This window comes from Dermacentor silvarum, chromosome 7 (genome assembly GCF_013339745.2).
Source record: "Dermacentor silvarum isolate Dsil-2018 chromosome 7, BIME_Dsil_1.4, whole genome shotgun sequence".
NCBI lineage: Eukaryota > Metazoa > Arthropoda > Arachnida > Ixodida > Ixodidae > Dermacentor > Dermacentor silvarum.
Window position 1 is genome coordinate 74,221,641 of NC_051160.1, and position 23,384 is coordinate 74,245,024.

The 23,384-nt window shown below is 45.9% G+C and overlaps 1 protein-coding gene across 2 annotated transcripts in view; it reads right to left on the reverse strand.

Annotated features, from left to right (window-relative positions):
• Window positions 1-23,384, reverse strand: part of LOC125946804 (phospholipase A1-like) — a 380,678-nt gene that overhangs the window by 332,972 nt on the left and 24,322 nt on the right. Inside the window, exons 2-3 of one of the 2 annotated variants that reach the window (XM_049670869.1) lie at window positions 22,430-22,602; window positions 11,986-12,153 (exon numbers count right to left, since the gene is read on the reverse strand). In XM_049670869.1, coding sequence (XP_049526826.1) covers window positions 11,986-12,153; window positions 22,430-22,602 — 341 coding nt within the window. The remainder of the gene's footprint in view (window positions 1-11,985; window positions 12,154-22,429; window positions 22,603-23,384) is intronic. The other variant, XM_049670870.1, reaches the window with a different exon arrangement.

A 23,384-nucleotide genomic window follows, 5' to 3' on the forward strand; every position in this document is an offset into this window, starting at 1 on the left:
TGTTCTCCGGTCCCGCTAAACATGGCCTGGTCGAGCTGACGGAGAACGCCGGCGCAAGTGACAGGGGCAATCACGGGTTCAGTCGGAGCGTACGTCGCGTCAGTCATTGTGTCGGTGGGCAACGTACGATTGCGGAGCTCCAGGCTGACTTGAGGGACACCCAGCAATCTCTACCAAATGTAATGATGTTTTATTAAAGATGGGAAGAGGGAGCCTAGCAGCAGCGAACAGCCCGAGCTCTCTTACAAATCATATCATAGGTCGTCGTCGTCGTCGTCTCCGAGCTGCTATCCAAAACACGACGCGCGTCTGCTTCGTTACACGAGAAATAACATTGTCAAGAATCTAAGACAAGGTATGAGCAGCGTTACTTATAGAATGGTATGGCAATATAACCCGCATATACCGCACGTCATATAGCAAGGCGTGGCGTATACGTATACCTAAACATATGCGGAAATGTTCACTCGCGGAACACTCCGCCGCTGCCGACACCACATTTTCTACGACACGGGGCCCTAAACGCCGTCGCGTTACAGTGCCGGCCACCAGGAGGCTCATAGCTTCGCTGTAAAATAAATCACCGCTAAATACACCATGGTCAGTCTCAATACTCAAGCGGTGGGATGTTTAATGGATTTCGTGTTAGTAACAGGTAAATGAAAATCAAACAAGCTTTTATGTTAAACGCAGGTACCTCTGCTCATAATTAATATTTACCAATGACAAAAAAAAGTTTCACGACCATGTTAGCCTGTAAATTATAGCTGCGTCGTCACTTATCACGAAGCCATGTAAGATATCGCGTGCATTTTGCTCAAGGTGTAAAACATTTGTAGGTTACGAATAGAACGCAATTGTGCAAGTAGAATATTTATTTCCATTATATTTAAATGGAATCACTCAAAATAAGCTTTACTTCCCCTGGCTTGCTGAAAGTGCGACGGATATTTTGTAATATTTCACAGCATAAGCTGTTATGGGCTCATTCCAGTAGCGGTTTCCGTTCGCCTCCGCTGCCGGTGTCCGGTGCCACGCAAGCACTTTCTATGAGGCAACAGATAAATGCCCTATAAGCACGATGATGATGATAACGATTTCATTGCATTCCCTGTGAAACGGGAATGTTACTAATGATTACCTAGCCTGCTTGATTTAATGAGGTATGCTGTACATTTTCTTATCTAGCCTACCTGTATACATCTCCCTAATCTTTTTTTTTTTCTTCAATATCTGCCTTATGAAACTACCTATGACTTTAAGAGATTCCTTCGTATCAATCTCTTCCCTGCTTTTTTTTTCACCAATACACGCGATGTCACATGCGCGCCACGTACCGTCGATGCATGCGCATTTTGCATTGCAGTTGCTTATTATTACACCAGGTAGAGCGCCAGGTAGCAGATGCACAGGTAACGGTACAACGAAGAAGGTTTGAGGAAGAAAAAGAACACATGAATGCTAGAAAAAATACATATTGGGTGCCTGATTAAAAGAAACGTTTTTTTTTAATATAAATCATCATCATCATCATACTATCGTGTCCTGCCACTTGTCTTGCGATGTGAGATGCGGGCCGCGTAGCGTCTATACTTGCACCATATACATTGCAGTGGCAAATTATTGCACCAGGTGGCACGCCATGTAGCAGTTGCATAGGTAGCATTACAAGGCAGATGGAGAAGTCTTGTGCATTAAAAAGAAGGTTATGGATATGTATAAATATTGATGTAATGACAAACATATATGGCATACCCGATTAATTGAAGCGGCTAGGTGACTGTCACCCTCCCGTTTCACAGGAAATGCCATTATATCGTAATCATCATCATTAGCATCGTATCATGCCCTTTGACCCGCCACGTGACATGCGTGCCGCGTAGCTTTGATACGTGCAACATTTACTTTGCAGCTCGGTGATATTCCACCACGTGTCCCGACATGCCGCAGTTGCATATAGCAGTTGCATGCTGCAAGTAGCTGGGCCTGGTTAACCCAAGCAGGCTAGGTCACTATTTATCACCACTCTGTTTTGAAAATGCCAATAAACCACTATCATCATCATGAACAACAACAACAACGTACCGTGCACGGGTCAAGGGGCGTGAGATGTGCGCCACGTGTTCTCGATACCTCTTCGGTACACGTTATGGCGCCTTCTCGCAAAGTACAAACTAGAGCACTGCACGGGCCCGGGCTTACCCAAAAGCCCGGCCCGGCCCGGCCCGGCCCGGCCTGTGGGCTGGGTCGGGCCGGGTAGGGCAGTTTTTTCACGGGCTCGGGCCGGGATTGGGCACGGCATGGGCTTTTTCACCCGGGCCCGGGCCGGGCTCGGGTATTTCGACGCGGGCCCAGGCCGGACTCGGACTTTCTGGTGGTGTGCATGTAACGTGCAGCGAGTTATCCTCGCGCGTCTCGACTCTGAAAAACCTCTTGCTCCGGCGCAGCTGGAGGCTAGCAGTGCTACTCCTGTGTACTTCCCTTTTCTTCTTCCGCCGTACTTTGAGCTGTTTCAACAGAATGTAAATGTCCAGAAAGACCGAAGTCACCTCAAACCAAAGGATGTCATTGTATTCCTTACCTAAATCAATGTAATTAATGCTTTCAGCGCGGTGTAAGCGCGTTCGCGACTTGTTGATTCTTCAAAGGCGAATTTATTTTTTTGTATTTATTTATTTCGTACTGCCAGCCTGTTTTTACAGGCCCCTAGGCAGGAGTGGGATTGTTAAAACGATGACTGGCAAGATAAGATAATTCGTCACGCGGCTGAAATATGGCACTGCGTCCATTCATGATTGCACGCATGTTCTCAACTGGCCGCAGCAGCGCATTACGTTGCACCATGGAGGAACGAGAAACTTTCTTTCTCCATTTACTCCATCCATGCGCTGCATGCGCTCACGACCGGTCGTGGCGCCGCTTCGGCTATGGGCGCCTTGCGCTGGAGTTTGAGGTATAGTAGCGGCGCCTGGTGGCGGCGAAAAACGTCATCTGGGTAGTACCAGCTTGGATAGTATTGAGCCCTGGCTGTGGCGAAGCACGTTTCTAGCCAGCGTTTTGCGTCGATTCGCACTTTTTTCTGCCCTGTTTCGAGTGCGAAAAGGCTCGTCACTTCTCACAGACCATGGCGACCTGGCTGCGAGCTGGCCGCAGTCTATAGGTATACGAAAACGGACTCTCCGTGTGCCGTGGGACGTAATGCTGGAAGCAGAAGACATCGGCGACGCCGATCCGGAGAGACCTAGCTCAGCCTCGAAAAAGCGTCACCGTCGTTACTGCTGCGTCGTGGGCTGCCATGAACAAGAAGGCCTGAATACCAACATCAGATTCTACCATTTTCCTTCAAGGCCTCACGAAGTGGAGCGTCGGGCGCGCTGGATAACTGCAGTTCGTCGCGCTGGGTAAGCGAAATGGAAGACCGACATAGCATCAGGCATGGCTGGTGATTCACGATTCGAGACCCAGCCACAGCGACAATTAACAATTCGACCGGTGCGAAGTGGTGAAGTGACCAGGTGTGCGCAAATGACCACAAATGGTCGGGCTCCTTCGGTGGCAATTCACTACCCCACTACAAGCAGCACAGGTTAGAGAGTTGAATGTGCTCATCCTTGACCTCAAGCCAGCACGTTGAGGCAGCACAGCAAGGTAGTATTGATTACAGCACATCGATGTTCGAGCGCTGTCATTAAAAGCTACATCAAGCGAGCAGCGCACGAGCTCGCGCTAAGGCGCGATTTGCATGTACGTACGTTACTGCGAGCTTATATGCCTTGCATCAGTTATTTATCAATTGCTAAAGGGACAGATGGCCGCTACTACAGCGCAGGCATAATTACTTGTCTAGCGGCATACAGTCAACAAAGATTGCAGGAGACCCGCCGTTTCGTCGCTTGTCCAAAGACAGCTGCCGTCGCGGCGCGTACGATCGTGCGCTCGAGCAGTTCGTACACCGCGGCATGCTGAAGACCACTGGCGTCGCGGCGCGTACCGTCGTGCGCTAGAGCAGTTCCGTAGACATGTCTGCTTATCGCTGCTGTGAATTCATTTAGAGAAAGCATTTCCTCGCGTTTGTGCGCCTGAATCTAGCAGCATGCAAACCTTACCTGAAGTTCAACTTCGCACGTGCGTGACTCGCTTCACTTGCGATTGACACCGCGCTAAAACTTCGCCGCTTATTTCTTGAACGGCGTACACGTATTCGGCGTTGCATAATTTCTTGCCTTTACGCAGCATGCCACCCATGGAAAAATTTTCGGCGCCCGATATTCGCTGCAAGCCGTGGCACAACACAACCGAAAGTGGCGGGTCCATATTGTAAACGTGTTTCCCGAAGCAGACGACCGAGCTTGGTACTACCCAGTTTTGGATTGAAGGCGCTTTTTAGCACCATTTTTGCAGCGCCCCCTGGGCAACGCAAGAGCCCCATAGTGTACTAGAATACGGTTGAGTGGGACGAGTGGCTGGGGCGGCGCTTGCTTTGCAGTGAGGCGCCCGACGTTGAAAACTACTGTGGCGGCACGGCGATAGTGATGCGATGATGCGATAGTGATGAATTCATCTTCATCTCTCAGGGGGTTTTACATGCCAAAGCCAGTTCTGATTATGAGGCACGCCGTAGTGGAGGGCTCCGGATTAATTTTGACCACCTGGGGTTCTTTAACGTGCACTACAACGGAAGCACATGGGCGTTTTTGCATTTCGCCTCCATCGAAATGCGGCCGCCGCGGCCGGGATTCGATCCCGCGATCTCGTGCTCTGCAGCGCAACGCCTTAGCTGACTGAGCCGCCGGGGCGGGTGGCGATAGAAGTCGATTGGGCCGCATCAAAGTAGCGCCGTTGGAAACTGCTGGCGATACGGCTCGGCAGGGTCATTCCTACTACTTTGCGCGCTGGTATTTGCGTTCAGACCGCTAAAATGATGTTCATAATTGCATATGCCTTAAGAATAAATTCCTTTCATTCTCTTCTTTATTTAATTTTTTAATGCCACTCGGTGGTCTTTTTCGGTCTCGGGCCGGGTTCGGGCCGGTTTAAAGTCGGGCTCGGGCCGGGCTCGGGCCTAAGGTAAAGGGGTTGCGGGCCGGGCCTGGCGGGTACGTAGATTATTTCCGGGCCCAGGCCGCGCCCGGGTCTCACCATAAAGCTTTGGTCGGGCTCGGGCGGGCAGCCCGATGTAAAATCAGTCCGTGCAGTGCTCTAGTAGAAACCGCTGCTGAAAAAGCGAATCGCAGAACAACGTGTGTCGCTGTAATCCAGACATCATCGGGCTGATCAGACTGCTGTGCAGATAGCAGTACAAGCCGCAGCTCGCCTTCAACGCCGGGTGCACAGTTCACCCTTACAAAAATATTTGTGGAAAGTCTATATAAAGTCTATAAACATTTGTCTATGAAGTCAACAGACTTTCTATAGACATTTCTTTAGACTAGTATATAGACAGTCTATGGACTTATGACCATACACTTTTTGTAGACTAGTCTACAGAAAGTATGAGTCCATAGACTGGCTTAGACGGTCTATTGATCAACGAAAATTCACTTTTGTCGACAAATGTCTACAGAATGTCTATAGACAAAAGTCTGTAGGTTTATATAGTTCTACTTTTTAGACATAAGTCTATGAAATGTCTACAGACTATCTATAGACTATTTTTATAGACCATTCTTAATACAGTCTATGGACTTATGGCCTTACACTTTTCGTAGACTAGTCTGCAAAATGTCTGAGTCTACAGACTGGCTATAGACGGTCTATAGATTAATGAAAATTCACTTTTGTAGACAAATGCCTGCAGAATGTCTATAGAAAAGTCTAGTGGCTTATATTGTTCCTACTTTTGTAGACACAAGTATATGCAATATCTATAGACTGTCTATAGACTATTCCGATAGACCAGTTTATAGTCTGTCTATGGACTTATGGCCTTACACGTTTTGTAGACTGTGGTCTATAGACTATAGACAGTTCCTGTAGATCAGTCTACAGCTAATTTATACACTTAAGCCTTACAATTTTTGTCAGATATTGTCGATACAGAGTGTTCCAGCTAACTTAAATTTAGCGAAGCTGTTCAACGAAATATTTTTAAAAAATGGTGCAATAAGATCCGATTTTAAGACATATGGCGTAAATTCGGCTTTTCAGAGATCTGACCTGTAGGTGTTTTTATGATAGGATACCTTGCACCGTGTCTATTTTAACCTTTTATTTTCATTGACCAGCTTGGCTAAAATAGCTGGGATGCCCTGTATACTAGCTAAGAGACTACATTTTGCCAACTATGTTACGGCAGCCCCTGTTTTTCTGCTTATATATAAACGCTCACTGCTGGGGGTTTTAATAAGCAGACTATTGGAAACAACTTTAAAAATTTATTGTATCCAGTATGCATATGGGAACATACATAGGGAACTGTACATAGAAAAGGGTGCATGCAGATGGAAGCAGTCAAAAATCTAAAATGTATGCAGCCGTGAATCATTATGTAAAGCTGCATGAGCATTTGTGTACATGCACATTGAAGAAATTTAGTCACATGCAATGCATCAGCTTGAATAGTATCTACTATCTACAAGTTAAAATGTTTGTTTACACATAGCGGCAACAAAATTTTGAACGTACATTATGCATGTGCGCCTGTTGTTTCCCATCTGCATTTATGCATTCATTTTAATAGATTGATAATGATCCTGAACCAGCTGCACTCTCATATGTTGCAGAAACAAATATTTCAAGCAATTCCACTAGTGCTGAATCATGCAGTGCAAAAAAGAAAACAAGTGCACCGATACTGAATAACTGTTTTTATTGAACGATATAACATATTAATTTATTAAAATGCATGTATTATGCTATCATCAAAAGAGACTATTTACATATTTACAGCTGCTTCCCCTTGGCAAGCATGGTTGCCAGGCTCGCCTCGACCTTCGTGTCAGCCGTTCCGAAGGTGCTGCAGGTGCATGCTGCAACTATCTAGATACAACAATGTAAGGCAAAAATAACAAATGTGTATTCTTTGTACATTCATTAAGCAGCTTAATATATTCGTTCAAACCACTTAAGTCAATCCTTAATACGGTTTAACTATGACTAATCGCTGCTTGTCAATAGAAAGCAGCACCATCGCACAATGTTTCAGTCTACTGTATGATGAACAATTAAACTGTTACAATTGCTCCTGGCACCAGCAACAGTATGTTACATTTTATGACAAGTCCATATGACACTTTATTGTACTTAATTAACCCAAATGATCTCTTTATTATTTGCTGAAACAAGGCAACACAGTTGGACTGTCTACATTTTTTGGCTGGTACTTAAATATGCCCACGCAGAATGATATGCTCAGGAGAGTGACTGGAGTATTGACAGTATCATGCCAAAGATTGTAATTTATTTTCCTTAATGCACATTTAAATGTATTTCTCGTACTCTTAACTGATACAATTTTGGCCATAACTTCAATAGAAGGCAGATGGATTGATTGTGTTGATATGGTCACTTAGTTTCTGATAGATAATCATATATCTTGGGCATGCTGACACGGTTGCAAGTTAGGTATACCACATGGGCACCAGAAATACCCCGTGAGCACTTCCTGTGTTGTGGAATGACACATATGCACCTCCTGGGAAACAAAACTGAAGCTGTAGTTGGAATGAATGCTATCACAGCAAATAATTGAAGGCGCTCCAAGACATAGGTATTTTTTCTAGAGTTACGAGGTTCAGGACACTTAAGTTGTGCAAAAAGATTGAGTAAGAAATGCCATGTCAGCATGCTTCACTATCATTTCTTTTTCAGAAAATGGTACTAATTTGTAATTTTTGGGGGAGGTGAAATACTTCAAAAATATGTTTAAACAGCGATTCTCTGGAAACATTGTATGGCAAATAACGCGACAGTATACCAATGATGACATTTTCAATTTCCCGGATGTTTTTTCCAAGCTTTCCCTGGCTGTTCTCATGAAAATTCCCTGGCAGTCTGACATCCGCAGTGTAGGTGCAATAAAAATATTGTGTTCTAATGCTTGCCAAATTACTGCCAGTAGATAATTTTAGTTATAACGAATAACACGTCAGACACTTGAAATGCACTATTAGATTCAGCTGAATTGAATCACTTGTTTAATAAAGCTGAAAAGGGCTTGGCCAAGCTCGTAATTCATGGCAACACAGCACAGCACAGCACTCACGTCAAACCTAATGGCTTCAGTTTGAAACGTGTAAAGGGTGCTTCCCCAAGCCACTAAATTATTGTTCTCCAATTCTTTCGGTTAAGTTGCGAAGCTGCGATTGACTGAGCTTAATTATCGTGAGTTTAGTGCTCTGAAAGCTATTGCGGTTATATATATTTATACTGGTTGCCAGGAGCCCCATAAATACTCCTACTTTTGACTTACGAAATCGGCAGCACACACTGCTGATGCATGCCCCGCAAACACGGCCTTTCATCTGAGTACGCTAGCATTTATTCAAGTGTGCGTTTTGTTTAGACAATTCGTCACTCTAACACAATTTCGAGGTATATACGTAAAGCGCTTCAGGAGAGTTTCATTAGACAGGCAGCGCAGCGTTTATGGCCGCCGATCGAGCGCCACAAAACGAGACCTACCCACAGTACGCCGCATAACATACACAATCTGCGCTTATTTCTGCTCAGTATGCACGTTAAAATGGTGTATTTCCTTTTTCACGGACATTGACAATGACCGTAAAATGCACAAGCGTGAGCGAACGCTTGCCGTTAAACATTCCCTATAGTAAAATGTAGAACCCGAGCGCGTTTACAAACCGAACGCAAATCGGCACTACGCCCGCTTCGCCTACAATACATGCAGCCGGTCGGCGCTACGAAATGCGCTCACCTAGTCATGAGCTAGTCACGGAAAACATCTTCGCTAAAACTTACCGTTCAGTGTAGTTGACGTCTGATGCCACAAAGACGAGACGAATACACAGACATCAAGGTGCAGGCAGCTCACCAGCAGCAACAAGCGTTGACTTGCCTGGCGCAGTCGTTGAGAATTCAAATCGACGCGGAGAGATGGCGCGCTGCCGTTGCTGCCACTGCGCATGCGCAGGCGCTCAGGCCTGACAACTGCGTGCGTGCTCCGAGAAATCCGAGCGCCTTTGCCTTTTTTTTCCTTCTTTTTTTATTGTCGCTCTCTCTTTCTCTCTCTCTCTGCGTTCCATGCGCGCGAAACCGGTTGCTTTTACCTTCCATTTTTCAGTTCTTTCCATGGCGGAAGTAAATGCCTTGGCGCGCTGTGTTACAAAGGCTGTAGGCTATCGCATGGAGCTGGAGCGCACACTTGGATGAATGCAGTGTTTGTAAATACCGTTAGCAGCACGTTAGGCGCTAGCATTATGGCCAACGACGATGAGTAATGCGGTGCATTTCTAGCATAGCTTCCAACGTACCGCCAAATGGGATACCTGTGCACATGTTAGTGCACATTTGTCTGTTCCGGTGATATGTCAAAGCAATCAATACACTAATGACCGTACGCATATGCTCGGCCGCACATGCATATAGCGCATGGAAACGACGGGGTGGGCTCGAGTATCTGGCGCACATTGTAAGTGAACGAGAAGCTTTAGTGAGTTTATAGTACAGGATATCAGTCTGCGAAAAACCACCCGATCTTAGTGATGCAGCCTAGATATGGGGAGAAGCTAAAGAGTATCTGAGAATCAGACGACACATAAGGCGCACACCACATACTTGACAACGGTTCATCGCACACTCGCAAATTCTGCGTTGTCAGCTACACACATTACGACTACGAGTCTCTGTGCTGTTAGTTTGATGCCTGTTTGGAATCCGCTTCTCGCTAAAGCTGACATTCATAACATCTATTTACATGATTGGATCGGCATTTTGCTTTCTTTATTTTACTGCCGCAAAATTAATGCTATGAAAAACAACTGTAAAGACTGTCTTGGGACTGCCGAGACTGACTACGGAGGTCATATAATGTGGTGAACAAATGCGGAAGTATACACCATGTCTATACTAACCTCTACAAAAAGGCTTTAAAGCAATGTCAGCAGTATATACAATCCCAGTGGCTTATATCAAACGTAGCTCCGTATTATCCGCCTGTACCTCCGCTTGGATACAGCGTACACGGGTTGGGCCGAGTTTAACGGCTTTTTTCTATAGACGGCAAGTAAACCTGAAGCAATAAGGCTTTTACAATATCGGCTGTCCTTTAGTTCATCTCACAGCTTACCGCCATCGGTATACGGTCGGTTCGCTCGAGTTAACATGACCTTTGGGGATGTCCCACCCTATAGCCTTCATCGGGGGGGGGGGGGGGGGGGATATAGGAAACCATTAAAAATAATTCCAATCACATAGAAGTACATATTCCGACTGCATGTGGTTCGCAAGGAAAAATTATCGTCGGGGATGCATTTCAGACTAACTAGGGTGCCGGGCCCAGAGGTTACAGTTAAAAACCAGTGCAATTTTGGATGAAACTCGGCGAGCAGACTCTTACCTAATTATCTGGTAAAATAATAATTAAGGACTGCGTAATTCAATGACAGATATGCCATGGTGACCTTTATTGCTTTTCTCTGTAGTCATTCTATAAAGTGGCTATCGGCTAAAGAAATAGCAAACAGGAAAACTTTTGCACATAAATGGCGTATAGACCGCTAATATAGACAAAAAACACAATTTAACGACATTTGTCAAGACTAAATTTATAGACGGGGAATAGATAAAAGAAGTAGACACCTGATCGATCAACTGTTGTCTATAGAAAATCTATAAACCGGGCGTATACAAAAACAATCAACACCTTATCGACTGTCGTTTATAGACAGTCCTTAGACACAGAATTAACAAGAATAAATAGACACGGTATCGACTTTGGTTTATACGTAGTCTATAGAGCGGAAGTTCTAAAAAAAACAACTTATCGACTTTTTTCTGTAGACCGACTCTCAAATGGGAGTACACAAAAAGAAATAAAAATCTTATTAACGTTTGTCTATAGACAGCCTATAGACAATGAATGGACAAGAATGAATAGAGACCATATCGACTTTTTTCTACAGGTAGTCTATAGAGAGGAAATAGACAAAAATAAACTGACATCTTATCGACTTTTTCCTGTAGACGAACTATAGGATGGGAGTAGACAAAAAGAAATAAAAAACTTATCAACTTTTGTCTATAGACAGTCTATAGATTCTGTGTCAACAAAAGAACAAATCTATAGAAAGACAAAATTTTCTCCAAGAAGTCTATAGACATTCTATAGACAGTCTAAACTCATTTTTATAAGGGCAGACCGTTCTCGTGAAAACGAGGTGAAGAGACTTCGCCGCGAAGACCCTCTTGTGCGTGGGACCAAAATTTAGGCTACTCTTGAGCCGCTCCTCCAGCTTACGCTGTGACAGTGGTGCGTGTGCCACGCAAGCCTGTGACTTTTTTGCTTCTTTATGTAACCACCTCCCTGAAAACGGCCGGTTGTCAGCCGTTTCAAATTTCTGGCCTTCAACAAACAAAGCGAGTGGTGTGTTCACCTCCTCTTTCGTCATAGAAACGTAACTGCTGGAAATGAAACACCCCTGACTTATGCAATTGTGAAAGGATGCTGAACGTGAGGAGATGCGATAATCGTGTGGCAAACACACACAGGTGCACCGGAGATTGATCACTGCTGCCATCGGGGAATGTTGGACTGAAGCAATCGAATTACACGGGCCTTATTTCTCGTCACCTGTATTCATGTAATGATGTGGTCAGTGCAATATTTAGGTAGTTCAATGGAATATCTGAGATTAAACTCTGCTAATATTATGTAGCGCCACGCAATAATTAAAAAAAAAACGCTGCTTGCATTTGTGCACGATCTGTTCTTACTTTGCCACACTCAGATTTCCTAAAATCGTAACACAAGGTTGGTAATGATAGCCTTAATAAATTGCATAATTTTATAAAACGTTCATCTCTTACATGCGTAATGATGATGTTCGCCAGATCGTTGATTGCCTTTCTTATGAGATCTAGAAGAATCTTTGTGAGTTTTCCTACTCGTTCAAGAGCACGCTTCCGCCTGACGTGGTGCTCCATGAACATATTGTACAATTTAGCAATTTCGTCATTCGACAGTCCGTTGATTTCCTGCAATGAAATTGTGATGGTTAGTTGAAATTGAGTCCTTCCCCAAAATATTTCATTGGTCGCCGTTTAAAATGCGATTCATGCATCGCTGGCCCATGTGCACATCAGCCCAGCTCTTCTAATGTCCTTATGCCTCGATTCATATTTGGCGAAGATACAACTTACTCGCAATGAAATAGCTTGTGAAAGGAAAACCTTAAGAACCTTCAATAACTTGTTATTTCATTACCATGTTAATAGCGAATGGAATACTCTGCACGTATAAAGCGATTTTGACTAGTGACTAGCCGTAGCCTTGCTTTACCTGGAATTTAGTCATCTGACAGTACTGCTTGCTTGAGAGGCGCACGTGGTACGTATGCCAGATAAATAAGTGTTCCCACATTAAGAAAAATTCTGACTGTTGACAGTTAGTAGATATACCGAAGAATAGCGAGTGCAGAAAGCAATTATAGAATTAGTCTGCCATAACTGGACGAAGAAGGACACGTCAATTTGTGTTGGTCGGGTAACATGAGGGAGAAGTCACTAACCAAGTCGAGGTGAAAAAAACACGCATAGACGTTTCGGAACCCGTACGCGTTCCTTGATCACACTAAAGCGAACAAGAGCCATGTGTTGCAGAAATTCTGGATTCGGTGTCGCTGGCGTTGTCCGTTAGAGAAAAATCATATCGAACCACGCTTCCCTAAGCACGCAGGCCCTCCGCGTGGCGTATAGGCACTACTGTAATAATTGAATTTCGCCAAGTGAAACGCGTGAGAAAATTCGTAAAGTACGACTTCTGCACAACCTACAGACATGATAGCGTCAGACTGTAATTTGAATATAGGCGAAAACCTAATTCTGAAAACATAAGAAACCCTCTTTCCAGCTGCCCTTTGAGGTCTCTCTTAGTGGAAGCAGCGCACCCTGCTCAGTTTCTAGCAACACCATCCAGATGGCGCTCGCCTCCGTGCAGATACGGCAGTGGCGGATCCCGCCGTGCGGGATAAAGACAACAAACAACCAGAAAGCTCGCATTCGGATATCGTTCGCAGCCAGTGTTTACAGGTAAACATTATGGTTACATAAACTGCAGTAACCGGGAATCGCGAGAAGCAATCAGGGATGTTTGAATGATATCGCGTTCCGCTCTTAAAGGTGAAGCGTAGGCATCCTCAAAGTTGTTTTTTTTAATTCAGTATGTGACGTAATGAATGGGTGTAGGCAGCAGGCGCATTTAGATTAGTTGTGTTGATAGTCTCGCCCATCGTTTGAATTAATAAAGATTCTATTAGAAGTGGCGTCATTGAATTCCTTTCTCTTGCTATGTTAACGGCGTTTTCTCATTCTGATGTGAAGCCAATGTGACGTTAATTACGTCACTCAGTGACCTAATAAAAACAAATGGCGCTTGCCAGCTTTAGTGTGACCAGGGAAGCTACACGGGTTCCGAAACATTTGTGGCTGTTTTTTCACCTTCACTTGGTCAGTGACCGCATTTTCAACTAAAGAATTGAGATCACCGTCGAAAAAATGTAGTTGATAGGAAAGCTATTACAGTAAATTATTGTACGTTATTTTGTTTCTTGACATTTTAGTTTGCTGATAGGGCGCCGTTATTTGAATACTTCTTTATTTGGGCGCATGCGACCATGCGTTCCCTTGTAGTCTTTCTTTTCTCTGTCTCTCGCCTGCTCTTGGCTTATATGACACATATTCCAGATTACCTTCTTCCTTTCGTCATTCTTTACTGTCGCGCGTTCCGCATTGTTTTCTTTCTTTAATTGTTTATTTTTTCCCTCTCATAGTAATAAATAATTTTTTTTTGCATACGTGAATGCCTGGGTCCGCCTTGAATCCTAAATAAAACGCATCTTTGCCACACGTGCGTACCGATTGGTCGACCATCAAGCGAAAAAATGGCTTACGCGCCAATCCCACGTTTATTAAAGCCAAACTATCTTTGCCTCTTTTCCCGACTTTCCGGGCGCTGCTGTGATGGTCTTGCCGCGCGTGCTTCTGGGTTACTTGCAACATTACCAGATGGCGCTCGCCTGCGCTCATCGCGGCACGGACAAATGGTTCAACAGACGGTCCCTGAACTGATGTATGCGGACTACATAGTGCTACCACCGGACAATAAAGATTTGCAAGCACTTGGCAATATCTGTGGCAGCGCAGCCACAAATCTACGCCCAAAGTTCTGTACAGAGAAATCAGGAATTGTGGTTATTAAAAAGTCCCCATTCTTCCCCTGTCAAGAAAAAAAAAGGGGGGGGGGGGGGTAAGCGAAGCTTGTTGTGTGTGTACCTGACCTAATACTTTTCCTTCTCTTTCCTACTAATTTTCCTGCCCTGTCGCACTACTTGTCCTTCCCTTTCCTTCCACCTTTCCTTGCCTGTCGTGCAACATTTCCATCCGTTGCGTGATACGATTTTCTGCTCGTCGCTGTTGAAGCTTGCGTTCGATATTTCAAGTTTACTCGGTGGCGTGGCTAGCAGCATTCGCCCGCCATTGCCGCTTGCGATACTTTGAAATTAACTTGCTTCAAAATTAATTCTGTCCGTCATGTAAGACTATGAATGGCTCATACCCCCGTAAGGCGGCCTCCCCATTACGACGACAGAAGAGAAGTGAAATTCTGCGCTCGAATGATGAGCGGCAACGGAGCCCAACAACGCCGGCGCGCCCACGCCGACGCTGGCGCCGGATTTTCTGCGCCACGGGGCCCGTAGCGCTTTCGCGCTCAAATTCCAAGCGGGGGACCTCTTTGAAATTTTAAGGAGTTACACGAAGTAAAAACAAAGAAAACGATTCTCTATGTGATAGAGGCGGAGGACATGACGCTAGAGGAGGCTGACCAGGAATGGGAGACGATGGTGTAGCGAAAGCTGAAAGGCAGAGGCGCGTGTGGCAACCTCAGAGTCGCAAGCGGGAAGCTGAGCAGCCCAAGCGAGAGCATAATTGCTATGGATGAAACACGTCCGTCGATAAATTCCGATGATCAAATGGTGGCGATCACATGATTGTCTTGAGATTTAAACAACCGGCCATAATATCCTCATAGTTCTCTCTTATTTTGATTCAGTGAGAAAAGAACTTCAGCAGCCGGGACCTCTGTCCAAGCAATCGGTCGCATGGAGTGTCATGTGTGTTATAATTAAATAATTATGGGTTTTTACGTGCCATAACCATGATCGGATTATGAATCACACCGTAGTGGGGGACTCTGGAATAATTTGGACCACCTAGGGTTCTTTAACGGGCCACTAAATCTAAGTGCACGGGTGTTTTGGCATTTCTTCACCATCAAATTGTGGTCGCCATGGCCGGGATTCGATCTAGTGACTTCGTGCTTAGCAGCCCAACACAATAGCCACTAAGCAACCATGGCGGATTTGCGTGTGTTATGAAGCGCTTGCTCGATAAGGATGCACGAGACAACAACAGAACTAAAAAGTAGGCGCTCAGTCGCTATGATGTCTCAAACCATTCCGACTGCGAAGGCCGAGACGGTAGGACAAAAAGGTAGTACTGAGTATACAGGAATTCAGTTTACCTTGAAAAAAGTTGTTGTGGTTTTGGGGTACACACTTTGCGATCCGCGCAAAGAGATTTTTGTAAGAGTACTGAAAGTTGGGCTAGCTGGTAGCTGTTCATCTTGAAACTGCAGCGCGCACACAACAAAGCACCTGTCTGTTACCTTAGCCTTCTGTCCTCGTTTCTTGTGTGCGCGCTGCAGTTTCAAAATGGGTAAAACAGATTGTTGTTCGGCAGCACACAGAGGCCATTTGTGGGGAAGAGGCCGACTGCGAAGGCCACCTAGAAACTGTGTATGTTAGTGAGAGCACTGATAAAGTTCGGCCAGTCAAGGGAAAACCACATGGCAAGGCCACTAGATCAGAGAGTGTCAGATTTATATATGTTCGGTTAGAACAGCAGACGCATAGTTAACAACGAGAAGGTTGCGTATTTGGAAGGACGACTGCCGATACCGGAGGCTGTTTGAAGCATGCCAGAATAATAGCCGTAGGCGCACACTGAAAAAGGATGGCACAATCTACACTGAGGAGCACTTCATGTTGCACCAGTTGGTGCGACATGTGGCAAATTTAACCAGCGCAAATAAACAAGGGTTCCAGACACCGTTACGCCTGCGTATACAGGTATGTCTTCATGTGTTCTCGTTTACTTGCGCTGGTTAAATTAGCACTGTCCCGAAGTTTATTGTAAAGCGTGTTTAACTACAAGGTGCTTCATTAAACGTGAATAGGCCAAGATCAATCCAAATGGCTCAATTAAACAGAGTAAGATAAATCATAACCTTCGGCGGTTGCTGTGTTTTCAAAATGGCAGCACCACACCGCAAAAGGACATGATATCGTTGAAATTCAAACGCCGAATCAGTAGCGTGCTACAGAGACGGCGACACAGTGAATTTTAACCGAAGCTGTTCATGCCTAGGTTCTGGCGGATCGTCTCTGGCGACAGACCGAGCGTAGACCACTTTATACTCTTCTAGACCGCCGCCGCCTCTTTCCCGACTAGTGTATACTCCTCGCCAGGCACGGCGTCTCTCTCCCGCATCATATTGCGCAATGCCGCGAGCTCTTCGGTGGCCACCTGTGCGACGCACTATAGCCTGCGCCGTGATTGGCGTAGCCGCGATACAATGAAACGTCATTGTCTCTACCCACCAGTCTTGTGTGACCTTTGTCTGTGACGGTCACAAACGATAAACTGGGACCGAAGGAGAGGGAGAAAGAGAGAATAGACTTTATAGAATAAAATAATAGAACCCAGTCTTTATAATAGAACCCCAGTTCGGGTTCGCCCGTTTTGTTCTAGTTGTCTGCCATGCCGAGCGTCGTGATGAACTCCATCATGGCTTGTAGGTAGTCGGGGGAGGAGTCCGCGAGCCACTCCTCAAGTGTCACAAGTCTACGGGTGGGTGAGAGTTCAGCAAGGCTCGCCTGAATAGCGGGACGGCTCCCAGGTCAATCCAACAGAATGTGCGCATTATCCGGGAAGCCGCCACATGCCATGCAAGAATTTCCAGGCAAACTCTGAAGGGGTTCTCGATGAACTCTTTCCGGAAGCTCTATGTCACGCCGGGGAAGCGTTCCGATGGATTGGCGCCACGGGCCGCGGTAATATGCGTCGGGCTTGCGTTTGTCTTCTTTTGCTCTATCGTCCTCGATGGTTTTGGCAGATACAACCTTAGAATCTTTTTTGGGGGGTTTAAGGCTTTTAGGGAGTAGAATTAGCCTATCCTCGACAACTTCGGTGGTCAACAACCTGCTAAACTGACAGCTAAGAATAGCTTGCCAAGCAATTTAAATTTTTATCAGTTTAACGCGTTAACAACAAGAAGTTATCCGAATCAGGAAACTTTCTGTCCCATGCCTGTTGAGTGTTGTTCTGGAACCCTTTATTTTGTTTTTTCTGAGTGTAGCGTAGACAGATTACAGCAAATCTTTTGTTCGGTATTTAGGTCTAGCGCTCTGGATTGCATTCGGAGGGAACTTTCTTTGGCAAGAGCTGTTTAGCGTTTATGATTCTCGCTCATTCTAGCGAATTTGATAAATGCTGCACACAACAAAAGCTACTGGCGGGGAAGGCAGCAAGGCTGCTTCCTCCAAACCATCGAGAACGTCGCTGAGTCCGCGAATCTCATTGTGCTAGTTGCATCGCCATAGCTCAACTTCCGGATGCACTCACAGGTAGCAGTTGTGCTATCGTGCGACATTCTTCCGGCCCTTATTCCCGGTTACATTCGCTTAGTCACGTTTTTCGGGCGTGCGCTGTGCCCCTCCCTGAGCAAAATGGGATAAAGGCTCCAGAGTACACCTTTATTTATTCGAAGGTCCCATGCTTCATGTAAAGTAGTGTGAGGGGCGCGGTTAGAGCCGAGCGCAGACCTTCGTTTCAAAGACAGGCAGCAATCTTACGCGGCAGACTTCACTACTCACCTCGCCTTGTTTCGCACGACACCAGGATGGCAAGACTGTGTTGTCAAGAGTATTTAAGGACAGAAGGCCAGACCTGACCATTGTTAAAGAAAAGATTCGTCTCTAGGCGCCCAGTCGGTCTCGTAATCTACGATAGCTACGTGACACCAGTATGTCTACTGCCTACCTATTATTTACCTGCTATTTTTTTAAACATTGTATAAAACCCGTGTAAGCGTGCTGCTAAAAAAGGGCGAGATATTTCTTTAATTGCTGCTCGTAAAGCTTGAGCTCGGTATTTTCCTTCAACCTGGTCTCGCCGAACTGAACGGCTGCAAACAAAGGGTAAAAAACGGCTAGTGGTATGTGGCCGATGACCCTTGTTTGAAGAGCGAAGCACAATGGGATAATTTATGATCAGCGGCGGGTGACTATCGCAATGACGACATAGAACACTCAAACCCTTATTCGTCATGCACTGCGCGCACCGTGCCCATGTGACGGTTGTTGGGAAACTGTTTCTAAGACCGTAGCCAATTGACCGTTGTACGAACCCCTTTCAGAACAAATGTTTACTTGACATGTGTACGCGAGCATAAAGTGTCGCATTGGCAGCTTTTGTTGACTTATGGTCCACAATTACTCAACTACTACGCTATCGGGTTTTTCCAAAGAGTCTACGTGGTTTCGAGAGGGAGACGAGGCGACAAAGAATAGGTCAATCTTCTTGACACTTTGGTTTGTAGGGGCTGCCTGTTTATTAGTATTTGGGCTTTGCGCGTGGTACGATTGCTATTTGTTTTTAGAGAGAGAATAAAACACCGTAAAAGGTGGTAAAGCAAACGGTACGTGGACTCAGCGCAATGCTTGGATAGCTGGCGCACCACTCACACGACGATCCTCGTAGAGGATTGGCGATTGGTGCGCCAGCATAGCCACTCGGTGGTGATTGGGCTGTAAATATTTGGGGCGGGGCACCAAAATAGAAAACGTGGTCCCGTTGCCCCGACCTAGCGTTCTGGACTAAACTTAAGTTGCTATGCACCACCGGCTCTGCCGATGTCGCCCTATGTGTGCCAGTTCCAACTTGCATTTGTATGTATATATCCTGTAAAAAGTTGTAAATAGAATTTGTCTTCAACCTTCAACATGCGTCTGCGTTCATCCATTTGAAGCCTCCAGCGAACCTATCACCGCTATCGGTAGTGGCAGTATTCTTCACTTGCACAGACCACCTCTGGCAGCGCGTTTCGGACGCCCAGGTGGAGAAGTGATACAAGAATTTGGACTTTACTGGTGCAGTCGGCAATGATAGCTTCGCAGGACAAAGCCAGACGAGCTAAAGACAAGGAAGACGTCGCCGCGGCGAAGCAGGAAGGTATAATGGAAGAAGTTCGGTGTCTCATCGACACCGTCAAGACGGACTTTGCAGCAGGAAGCTGTAGCGCCTGGACGCCGCAGACTTCAGTGCCTTCTCAGAAGACAACGGGGACCGGCAGGTTTAAGGCAGTCCTCTAGAACTCACCACGAGCGGACCGCGGCACCCCCCTTCATCTCACATGGCTGAGCTGCCTACAACGGAGGTAGGTGGGTGAACGGGGTGAGTTGATTTTGTCTCATTTTCTCTCACTCTTGTTTTCGTGTTCCAGCCAAAAGAATTTTTTTATTGAAGCCAAAAGAACTGTCTATCGGAAGTGCAAGTAAGTTTCAGAGGTACGTGTGACCAGAATGGATGAGCTACAGCGGCGAGGGACAGGCGAGCTCTCGGAGCTAGATATGCAGCACAATCGGAAAAATTGAAGAACCCTTAAACTTCGCCTGTAAGAGTGTCATGCAATAGCGTTATCGGGCCCCGTTGGCATCGAATGTTTCTTTATTTTGTTGGTGGGTGCGTGCAAGACGTCCTAGGACGTGAGCGTGCGGTGGTGCTAGAGTCTGAGGTGGAGGCACTAGATGCGTTTAACTCAACACAGGCAGTTGAGGGTTTCAAGGTGTTGCATCCTGGTTTTACAGATGAGGCGAGCTCTCAGTGTAAGAGTGATTCTCTAAAAGATAAGCATGATCTACAAGCCCAACTGGGAGTCGCAGGCGCCGACCCGGTCTGTGATCCTTTTTGCGCCGCTGAACTAACGATAACCGTGTCACCACCAAGGTCACCTGTTGTAGTCGTGACCGTCCTTGAGCACGAGTCACGCTATACAGGGGCGACGATGACGGTGTCACAACCGGGGCAGGTTGTATAGCTGTGTGCTTACAATCTGGTGACGTCAATCCCACAATACTGCGGCAAGGGGCCGACTAAGGACGCCCGGCGGACTGGCATTGGGGACAGCTTTTCGACGGCGGGCTGTAGGTGATTTCTGAGCGGTATAAAGATGCGGCGACCCCAACAAACGCGGACGCGAGGAACGCCGCAATCTTGTCACGTATGAGCCCATCGGCGTGCCGTGTTGTGGAAGGCACCGCGATCACCAGCCGCGCATTTCAGTGGAACGGGTGGTCGAAATCACATCCTAGTGACAAGCAGCTTTCGAAAGGACGTCGAAGAGTCTTTCCACCAGTGTGAGGAAGCAACACTAGCAGTCAGCAAGAGCTGTAGGCCACTAGCGTATCTTGGCGGCGGAGCTACTTGGGGGCTCTTGGATCTGGGTTAAGTGCGGGAATGCACTGCGCATCGGGAGCTCGTCCGCAATGGGGAATAAGTCTGCTACTGTATGCGGCTCGCGGCGCACACATTATTTGCTACTTTGTCGGTGAATATAATTGACCCTGGTAGCCAGTAAAGGGGCGTAGAGTTGGCTGCCGCCCGTAATATTTTAAGTAAGTCGGCAAAGGGACGGCAATCTCCCCACATTTCTTTCACAAGGGTCTCACAAGAATGAGTGTGCCAGCATAGGCATTTTGAGGCTCGACGACGATCAGGGGCGATAGGTGAGACTGGGGCAACTACCTTGTGTGGGAAGCACAGGACAATGGACAGGGGAACATTATTTGATCTTACAGAGTGTGCTTTCTCTTGTTCTTGCGGTGTCCAACTTTAGCGTTACTAACTTTCCTGTGTATACGTGTGGTGCACGATAGGTTGCGTGCAATGAGCATGAGTTGATGCATACTTGAATGTCTACAGGTGTTCTGTGCTTTGTTGAGTAAGCGCCAGCGCTTACACGTGTTCATTTGCAGTGTGCTTTACAGCACGCGATTTTATTTTGTTTCACCGGTGTAGCGGAGGTTTGCAGTAGGCGCGGAGGCGCAGTGTTGCACGAGACAACTTATGATGCATCTGATTCAGTGCTGTATTTTGTTGGTTTGTCTGGCCAGGTTAGCCTTATTGTAAGCTACAGGCTATTTGTAATGTGGGGATTGCTGTTGCATCAGCGAAATGCTTCATTTATGTTTCGTGTGTTCGTTTTAACTGGGGATGTCGTTTTGTTCTAAGAATGCCCCACAAGGGGCACGTGAACGTTATTGGTGCTGGCAGCGTGCGCTTCACCTAACCGTGTTATCGTAACACACTATTTTCATGTTCTGCATGCCATGTCGCGTGTATGAAGTGTTGCGTCAGTGTTAGGATTCAGTGATGTTATTTTTTTTTGTAAGTTAGCTACTGTATAGGTAGTTTTTGGTTTCTTTACACGTCAGGTGCAACAGATTTCACATGGTTACTTCGGTAGCAAGGGGCTCGTCGTAATACAAGAAGGTTTACAGTAGTCTTGTAGGTTTTTGTTTGTTCACCTGCTGCATAATTGGAATGTTACATGGAGCCAGCTTTTTCTTGTTTCGGCTTCGGCAACACGGTAGGCAAGTTGTTACCTAGTCTTGGGTGGCGGGTGTAAACCTGCTGCTGAAAAGTGCGTGTTATTTCTTCAACTGCGGCTCGTAAAGCTTGAGATCTCAGTTTCACCTTGACTGTATTCTTGAGTGCTTGAGTGTATTAGCTCCCCTTTGCATCTTAATGCGTATTCATCTAAATATTTCTTCTAAACACAAAGTGTCTTCGAGCTTCATCTGCGTCTGCTTCAATCCACCTGAAACCTTCAGCGAACCTATCGCCGCTAAACGTGGCGGCAGTATTCTTCACTTGCGCAGACCGTCTCTGGTGGTGCGTCTCGGACGCCCAAGTGGAGGAGTGATACAAGAAGAACTTGTACTTTACTAGCCTCATCGTTTCTTAGCCTACCCCACGTCTGCTGTCTATCGCCTCGACGAGTAGCAACGCCTCGCATCGTGCTACGCACCCTTGCTAATATAGCGCCTTCAGGCAATGAAATTTATCGTGGAAGTCTCCCCACCAAGTTGCCACCTAAAGTACATGGAAAATTATGTGAAGGAAGAAAAGTCACCTCAATCACTTGCAAAGCAAGCTCATTATCCTCCACGAGATTTGCATTCCAATCGTCAACGGTATATATTTCCGCTGTCCAGTCGCCTGGATGATCATGCAGCTTATCCAACGTGTTTACTTTCGAGTTTCTGGACATTGCACCTGCGTCGCACCATCCAAAGAACAAGATAACTGGAAATGAAAGAAAACAACTATTTTAAAAACTGCAAACATATGAAAGCACACGCACAACGTGTAATCACTGCAATTTATTTACGCTCTTCCATCCCGCTCCGTTCAAAATGCGCAAACACCTGCGAAATCGCGCTTTGCACAACACTATTAGTGGTAGAAAAAGACATTATGCATTTAACCAGCGTTTGGTTCGGCATTTTTATTTCATGAAAGTAACTACAACATTTTGAAACAATTGAAGCAAACCATTTCTGCCTCGATTGTTGCAAAAAAATATTATTGAGACTTTGCAGAGAAAACGCCGATATGGTTCCACAAATACAATGCAGCCACAAAAAATTGTTCATTCTGCTTCTCAAACGATGGTTTATTATAGCACTTCCAGGCTCAGTGTTTTGCAGGTATCATGGAAACGAAAGCTAGACAAATTCTGCAATAAAAAGGTTTGAAGTGTCCATTACCGACTCAGTGCTCCGCGTGAAAAAATGGGGCGGCGTCTGCTACCCCATCGCCCTGCACAAGCATGCTTGAGTAAACTATTCATCAACTTCCAAAACACTAAAAAATGCGATGCACTTAGAAAGTTTCCAAGGATAAAAGGCCAATAAAACAACACATTTGCAATCGTTTAACTTTATGTGTTACTGTCGAAACATGTATCCACACACAGCGGCCTTGCACAGGCACAACATGTGCACCACGTTCCTTTTTCTGGAGGCTTTATGCTACAATTGGCGCACTATTGTGACGTGGCACCATTTTTTTTAACCTTGATGTCA